This window comes from Olea europaea, chromosome 10, assembly GCF_002742605.1.
Source record: "Olea europaea var. sylvestris chromosome 10, O_europaea_v1, whole genome shotgun sequence".
Lineage (NCBI taxonomy): Eukaryota > Viridiplantae > Streptophyta > Magnoliopsida > Lamiales > Oleaceae > Olea > Olea europaea.
In genome coordinates, this window is record NC_036246.1 from 33,756,919 (window position 1) to 33,765,565 (window position 8,647).

At 33.4% G+C, this 8,647-nt stretch overlaps 1 protein-coding gene across 1 annotated transcript; it reads left to right on the forward strand.

Moving 5' to 3' along the window:
* Nucleotides 1–2,761: 2,761 nt before the first annotated feature.
* LOC111401921 (protein HEADING DATE REPRESSOR 1-like) lies at nucleotides 2,762–6,703 on the forward strand. The gene is made up of 3 exons (XM_023029899.1): nucleotides 2,762–3,058; nucleotides 5,846–6,168; nucleotides 6,248–6,703. The coding sequence occupies exons 1-3, from the start codon at nucleotides 2,956–2,958 to the stop codon at nucleotides 6,449–6,451; spliced, it is 630 nt and encodes a 209-aa protein (XP_022885667.1). The 5' UTR covers nucleotides 2,762–2,955; the 3' UTR covers nucleotides 6,452–6,703.
* Nucleotides 6,704–8,647: the final 1,944 nt, after the last annotated feature.

Consider the following 8,647-nt stretch of genomic DNA (forward strand, 5'->3'; position numbering starts at 1 on the left):
AAAAAGGACAAGATGGCAGACAATTTTGAAGTTACACAAATTAAGCCTCAATTACCAACCGTTATTTCAACACTCGTTAATTCTCATACTCATTTCAACCATATAATTACACAATACAATATTTTGCACATAAAATCAACTTAACCATATGTTATTCAAACAATCACTATTCAAAACTCCATTTTCTCATAATAATGGCCATCAAAATGAGGCTATTTTTGGCAGTTACAAATAATAGTATCGTAACAACAGAACCAACTCCAAATAATGGCCATCAAACGGGGGCTACTTTTTGTCAGTTGAAAACAATAGTATTGTAACAACAAAACAAACTCCATATTCAAATATGTAGTTTATCAAAGAGAATGCAAAAACTTAAAGTTTAAAATTTTCATCCAAAAACCATTTTACTGTAAGATTTTAGTTCATTTCTAAGGTTATCCTAGCAAGCATGCTAGAGTAATAAGAGTTTAACATTTAGCGAAAAATTGAAGCATAAGGAAGATAAGTAATCCCAGCTTCTAACAGTCTGATAATCCTTGTGAACATCCCTAGCAAATGACTAAAGTAACACCATCAAACACAAAATCATCAAAATACAATAATGACAATGGTCAGAACAAAAGTAAGAAATACAAGATTCAAAATTTTGGCCTAACGAGAAAAAGCAGTGGCAGTAGTCAAATTCAAAATAAATTAATTGAAGATATTTTTGAAGGAAAAAATATAAACCACTCAAATCTGCATCAACAACAAACTAAGAAAAAAATAACCGAAATCGACTTAAAATTTTTTCCACCAAATAGGGAAAATTACCGGTTCATAGCTCGAAGAGCTCAAGCACACTGAACAACAAAGATGAAGAATTAAACGAAATTGATAAAACAGTCCGATCTTTTACTTATTCACAAAATGAATTCAAAGAATTTGAAACATAGAATCGAGCAAAGGATTACATTTTCCTCCTTGAACCAACAACATTTATTCCGATTAAAGTAAAAAATTTACATGGCAGTGACCAAATCGAAATAAAACACCGAACCTGAAGAATCATATAGGACCTTTGACGCCGAAGGTTCTGCCGGTGGTCTTCGACGGTGGGCGGTTCTGCCGGTGGTCTTCGACGGTGGGTCGGCGGGTGATTGCAGCAAAACTCCCAATTTCGTCGACGGCCGGGAGATGGTCGATTGCAGTGAGAGAGACGAGGGAGATTGGGGATTTTGTGTCTTTCGGTTTCTCTTCCTTCCTTTATTTTTATTTTATGTGTAATTTTATTTTTTTTATGTTTTCTTTTGTTTCTTCTTCTTCTTCTTTTTTTTTTGGGTTTGGTTTCCAACACTAATTGTCATTTCATCTGACAATTACTCTGTTTTGGTACAAGGACACAAAAGGTATTGTAATGATTCAGAGGGGCAAAATTGTCCTAAACTGACATTTTTGATAGACAATTTAAAAGATGACATTTTTCATAATTCATACTCAAATTTTGACACCCAATGAAATATCCTCATATTTAAATATATAGTACTTGATTATACAATGTTGACACCACAAATAAAACTTAATGAACAAAAATAACTTAAAATCTTATTTATTACACTGAATAATATTGTACAATAATCATCTATACAAATTTAGCAAAGTAGGTTGAACACTAAAGAAAATTATATAACAAAATAAATATCTTATTTTAATTATTTTATTGTACAGTCTTAATTAGTACTACACGTGCCTATCTTGTTTTTATAAAATTTTGCTATAACAATTTTCAGTTCAACCAATAATTTTATTTATCTATTGGAACAAGAATACAAATATCCGTATATCCTTTTACTTGAAAAATCCCACGAGAACAATGAGTAGAGGGGAAGAGGGGAAAATAGTATTTAAGGTCCCGAACTTTCACTTGTATTGCATCGTGTCCCCAATCTTCAAATTGTAGCATTTAAAAGATAAGAACAAAAAAGTTATTTTTCTCCTCCTCCCTATCCCAACTCAACTTCCATTAAGAGAGACTACAACTATAGCTAATCACTGCCAATTTATTTTGAGGGTGGCTTGGGAAAGGAAAAAATGTATATTTTCTTGTTTTTCATTAATTTTTTTGTTAATTTAAGATATATAAAGATAAGACTATCTTTTTAAACTCGTTAACTAAACGTAAGGAGATTCAGGATTCAAGTTCGGAACCTTCCAAATAGTGTGAAAATAACGCTTCAACATTCAAAAGTGAGGTTCTAATTCTCCATTGTGTTTAAAGTTAAGAGATCAAGTCGTCCTACAAAGTAGGCCTACAATATGGATGGTAAAATTGTAGGCAATTATCGAGTAAATTAAAATTAAGGATGAAATCGTCAATTTACTTAATATAATGTAAATTTAATGTGAAAACTCAGTACAAAGTTTACTTTTACATTGTCAATTTCCGTACAACGTTTGAGAATCCAAAATTTCACTTTTGAAGGTTTGATGTCATTTTTATACTACCTGAAAAGTTTGAGGAGTGAGAGTAATGCATTAATTTTCCTGCGTACGGTAAAATATGTCGGTAGGGACCCAAAAACGTTTAACGTAAAAGAGGAAGGATGTAAAGTTTACGTTTCAAAAAACTCGTGCGCCAAAATTTATGGTTCGCTATTTTTCCCCAAAAAAAAAAAAAAAAAAATTTGATAAGTGGGACCCATTAGAATGGCACAAGAAACGGAGCAACAACAATCAACTACCAAAACGACAAATCTCAGCCCTCCATCCATTCATATCTTCGTCTCCTTGAAGTTGGGGTTGGACTTTGTAATCTCTCTCTCTCTCCCTCCCTCATATTTTTCTATCTTGGGAGTTGTGAAAATTAGCTTACAACAATTACGAGGAGAAAATACTAATCGGTTAGCAGAAAATTAGTGTATATATAATTTAGACCAGGAAGTTGTTAATTTAGTCAGTTTAACAGCTGGGTTTATGGAGGAAATAAATAAGAAAATAGGAGGAGAAGAAGGGAGCTTAAATGGGTTCTCTCCAGTTTCTTCTACTCCAGTTTTTTGGAAATCTAGGAAAAGATCAGGTTCGTTTATATACTTTTTCTTAAACAGCAATAGGAATGAGTTTATTTTCCTATTTTTTCAATTATTTTTTGTTTATTTGATGTATTCGCTAACTGATGGAATGATTTTCTTTAGTAGATTTATGTGAAATTCAATTATAAGTTATAATTTTGATTCACTTTTCTGCTAGTTATGTGCAGGCTGCAGTTGTAAGACAGGAAATTCTTCTTGATATTTACGAGTTCAAATTTATTTTTATTTTAATTTATTTTTGTAGGGGGTGGGGTAGGGATGGGCGTTGGGTTTGCTCGAAGGTTTATTCTTTAGCTAACCATGGTTAGAATTGATTACCAGCTATTTGTGCTAAGACTATTCAAATTTTTTTCTGTTTTATTTGAATGATCTCGACCTTTATTAGCCCAGTTTGCCCCCGTTAAATTACTTTTCTCTTTTATTTTTCTATGTTCAATCACACAATATTTTATAAAATAATATTACATAAAACTTTTCTTTCCTTTTCAACTACTCATTTTTCAAAAAAATACTATTCTACCCATTTTCATTTCAAAAGAGGGAGGTCAAACGGGAGCTTAAATAAAAGAATGATTTGTTCAATAATTATGCACGTTGACTTTTGGAATAATTGGAACATTGTGTATTGTTGTTCTGGTCCTTGAAATTAAGATTTTCCTCTCAAAAAAAAATTATTTATTGATTAATCAATTAATAGAAAATTGTTGGGGGTAGTTTCGAGTTTTAAGCAAGTTATTTTTACTTTTAAGTGACTTTTGTGTGTTAACATGTTTGAAAATGTTACCTTCCTCTTACGTATAACTAAGAATGTACACTTATTTTTGACATAAGATAAAGATTATTTCAAAATAAGTAACTTGCATATTTGCAACTTTGATCCGCCCAAAAAGTTAGTTATTTATTTGTTAATACTACTTTAAACTTGACCAAACATCCAATGAATACAATGGTTTTGTATACTATTTTTCTATCTAATGCAACAATTATAGTTCATTGATTTGCTGAAATAGTTGTTGTTGTGGAGCCATCTTCTTTTTTATTTGTTCAATGTAAACCTACTGTTTTGCAAATTGATGCTGCTTGATTGTAATTTCTTTTTAGGAGGCCGAGAAACTATAATGTTAACCGTAGTTTTCTTAGTAGATATTCAATTTAAGTTATTTCAATTTCATAACATGGTCCCACAATTATTTTGTATATTACTCATTAGGACCAATGTCCATGAATATTTCTCACTACTCTCTTTATGTGCACCTTAAGGTACTCAAGCTAATTAAAGATATCGCGAGGACATAAAGAAAAGCTAAGGAGAGGAAGAATTTGCTTATACTAAATAAAATTCATCAAAAAAACTATACAAGTGATTGGTATACTTTTCCCATGAATAACTTCATGATGATGGCAACAATCATAGTAATGACAATGCTATCCCATCTTTATAATGCATTTGTATATTTAGAATCTATTGACTGGTCAGATGGATCATTTCTTGCTTGAAAGAGCTTTTCATTTTTTAGTTCCTAACTCTTGACATTCTGATAGTCAAATTAGTAGTTACTTCGGTATAATTTAGTTTATCGAAAGCAAGTAAACAATTTTGCTGAGTGGATTTGCATATTCGCTTTTGCGTGTGGGGTTCCAGTACTATTTAAACGAGTTTAAAAGTTGATTTACGCATGGAAGTTCTCCCCTTGGTAGAGCATTTTTTTCAGTTAGTGGAGGAGTAGTTGCTTATGTGGTTACCACTTTCTTAATTCTAGCATGTTTGGCACTATAAAAAAAATACTTTTTATTCACGCATCTCGTAGGACCCATAATTTATTACCCACTAATTATTTACACCATTAAGTATGACACACAGCCTGTGTTATCCAAATGCTTCTCCCTACAGTTTTGGAGCTTGTTGAAAGTATTGACTTTGGTTGTGCCAGATTCTTTTGTAGAGAGTTGTTTTGAGGTTAGGTTCGTTTAGCATCCCTCTGAGCATTCCTTGATAGTCTGCTCATCTGAGCAAGGCTAGTTGTCCTTGCACATCTTTAATGTGCATAGTTGATCAAACTGAATGATTGTCTATGAGGTCAAGTCGGATCTCAGTTGGCCCATCGGACTTGTCCATGCATTATGCATGTGATGTGTCCCACTCATCTGATTGGATGTATTTACTACATATGCAAACTGGAAATGGATTTGCTAGTCATCAGTCATGTGATGTCTCAAACCATCTTTTTAATTTTTAACATTTATTAGTGATATTTCATATAAAGATGCATCATACATTTGAAAGTTTCAAGTTTATTTTCCAGAGTGCCTCCAAAGCTAAGTCTACTTTAGCATCTATAACTGTGTAACACTACTTATGTTTCAAGAAAGCTTATTTATTGATTGTTCAAAAAGGAAAATAATCGAAAGCTTGTACTCACGTATTCCTGAATCATGACTTGTCTTACGGTACAGTTTAACAGTGAGCTTCCTTATTTTTAGATGTGAGGTTCATACGTGGGGAAAAATTTGGAAATTTTAGAGGTTTTGTTGAATCACTTGTTCTAAAAGCTTGAGCTAGAGATAGGGCCACACGCATATTATTTAAATATTGTATTCAACACGCTCTAACATGTGGAGGAGTTTTATTTTTTCCATTAAAGCCTTATGCCTGGATATTGGGAATCGAGTTACATTTTCTGTCTAGTGTGCACACATCCCACCCCCACCCCCCGGAATCAAATTCTTGGTTTTTGGTCCCTGCATGGTTCATACTCGGTGGTCACTTCTTTCAGCAACGAGTGCAAAGAATCTAGACAGTGCAGTAAATGATTCCAAAACTGAAAAAGCGATGGAAAAACAAGAAGATACTATCATGGATGAAAACCAGCAAGAATCAAACAGTGTTTCCGTTCTTTCTGAGAAACGGAAGGCTTTATTTGAACCACTGGAACCCGTAAGTGGTCGACGACCTTCAGCTGAATCCTTACTTCCGCCTCCTGACTTTGAATCCGCTAGCTATCCAAAGGGGTGGCTGATTGGGAAGAGGCGAAAGCTAGTAAATGTTGACGTTGTCGAGAGTATGCGAAGGATTGCAGTACAGGAAATAAATCGAAAGGTGCTTATGCCATTTGGCTCCTATTTTCTGATATGATTGAATCGTAAGATATTGCTTAAACAATAGGTAATGCATGCAGGATAGGGAAATAGATGGCCTGAATGTGCAATTAGAAGAGGATGCTCGAGTCTTAGAGCATCTTCAACTCCAGCTACTCGAAGAACGAAGCAAGCGCACTGATGTAGAGAGAACAAATGCTATGCTGCAAGACCAAATTACAATGCTTATGAATATGTTACAAGAGAATGAACCAGAAGAGGATGATGGACCCGACGAGCCCTGAATTTCATTTTTTCTTTTCTTTTCTTTTCGTGCCTTATTCTTTTGTATATTTATATCCCGAAGTCTTAAAATATGCTTTATTGTAGATGTATTGTCTCTTCTTCCTGGTTTTGCTCTTGTAGTTTTTATTTGATTACCATGTAAGGTGAGTTAGAGAGTATTCAGTACTGAATGTGTATGAAGATGTTATAATTCTGCATGGTTTGTTGCTGTTGAAATACTGAATGAATTAAGTTGCACAAAATACTGATTAGTTTTTATTTCGTCTTCCTCAGTGGGATGATATTTGTCATTTTATAGCATTTTGCTCAATACAATAATTTTTGTACGCTTAGACCAGTTCTCTTGACATGTTAACCTTGTAGGGTTGTTTCTACAACTTGAAATCCAGTACACATTCTCATTTCTTTCGTATACATTGATATATTGATATATTAACTGGAACAAAGAAAAATGATTTACGTAGTCCACACCAAACTAGGTTAGCTTTGCCTTCTACCTATTTTTCCTCGAGAAAATTGCAGCAGAGATCCTTAATGTCATAGCAATGTATGAATTTCGATGTATTTTAAATTTTTTTGACACCACAAAGTATTCGATAGACCATATAAATTCCAAATTTCCTATCTTTTTATTGACTTAATCTGTTGATTCAGTGAATTTACAATAACAACACGAACTCAAATCATAGAATTTAAGGATAAGTCAAATAGACTTCGATGGTATTTAGCAACCAACAAAGTCGAAGGTCCTATAAAGATTGGTGAAAGTCTATATCGAATCTTCAATATGAAAACCGGAAGCCAGGACATAAATAAAATGCAAAAAGGTATGTGCTCATTGTACTTACAATGAAAGGTAAATTCAAGATGAACCCAGACATTCAAAACCAACAATCGGGATTCTTCATTAATCTCAATTTCAATATCCACATAAACCTACTATGGCACATGCATACACAAGTTACAGGGGCAAATTAGTCGACCCTTAATAACAAATGGATTATCTAGCTCGATTCTCATAATCCTCTGAGATGTTGAACAAGAACTACGGCAAAGATGCTATCCTAGGGAGATTGAGCAACAACTCTCCAATGGAATCCTTCCTGGAAATCATTGGCACCTGTTTATCAACAGAGGAATCATTCGTTTCATCCTCAGAGATGCCATGATTCTCTTCAACCTTGATTTTGCTTGAAGAAGCCTGAAAAATGTTCGATTCACCATTTTTCTTTTCCACCAAAGACATTTGGGTACCACTTGTACTTTTACAATGCATGTCGAGATCCGAATTGACCCTTGACATGAGAGACTTCTCATCAGACTAGCATATGTTGGATGTCACTAAACAGGTCGGGGTCTTCAAATTAACCAAACAAGGCGTTGACCACAGAAACCAAATTGATTTGGGCGAACTAATCAACCCAAGCGGTTCAATTTTAAATTCACAGCAGATATCGCCCAAATCCTAAAGCTTGTACACAAAATAAATACCGGAAGAAATCAAACAAGTATTAGCTTTCTAACTATGTTCTTAGTACTGCTTCTTGATCAGAGACTCCAAATCTCTTGCTCTCTTCCGCGCGTTGCCTATTGTTCATTAATTAGTAGGTTCCTCGAGTTAATTGTTCCAATGGTCAACTTAGGTTCATGTCTTTCATTAATCATTGAAATTTAAAATGTCGAGTTTTGGTCACTGAACTTAGGTCCATATCTTTTATTGCTCACTGAAATTTAAAATATCGAGTTTTGACCACTGAACTTTGAAAAATGTTGTATATTACTCATTGAATTTTGAAATACATTACTCACTGTAAATTTCATATTTTTCAAAGTTAAACAGTTATGCTAGTGAATAACGTACGGCATATTTCAAAGTTCAGTTGTCAAAACTCGACATTTTTAATTTTAATGAGCAATCGAAGATATGGACCTAAGTTCAATGATCAAAACTCGACATTTTAAACTTCAGTGACCAATCAAAGATATGGATCTAAGTTCAGTGACCATTAGAACAATTAACTCAGGTTCCTCGCCCTTTTTCTTTACACACTTTCATTGGAATAGCTAATAAAAGTACAAATTCTATATTTGTGATTGTAGAAATTAAATCTGTTGAAATTGAAGTAACTGAACATTAGGTTTCTTTCATTATATAAAATTATAATGGTAAATGCATACTTGATTGATGATTTTTT

Bases quoted from the DNA above. Each gene is read 5' to 3' on its own strand.
- LOC111401921 (XM_023029899.1), top strand. From the start codon at position 2,956: ATGGAGGAAATAAATAAGAAAATAGGAGGAGAAGAAGGGAGCTTAAAT. The intron at 3,059-5,845 runs GTTCGTTTATAT...CACTTCTTTCAG, and splicing joins GAAATCTAGGAAAAGATCAG to CAACGAGTGCAAAGAATCTA. The intron at 6,169-6,247 runs GTGCTTATGCCA...TAATGCATGCAG, and splicing joins TACAGGAAATAAATCGAAAG to GATAGGGAAATAGATGGCCT.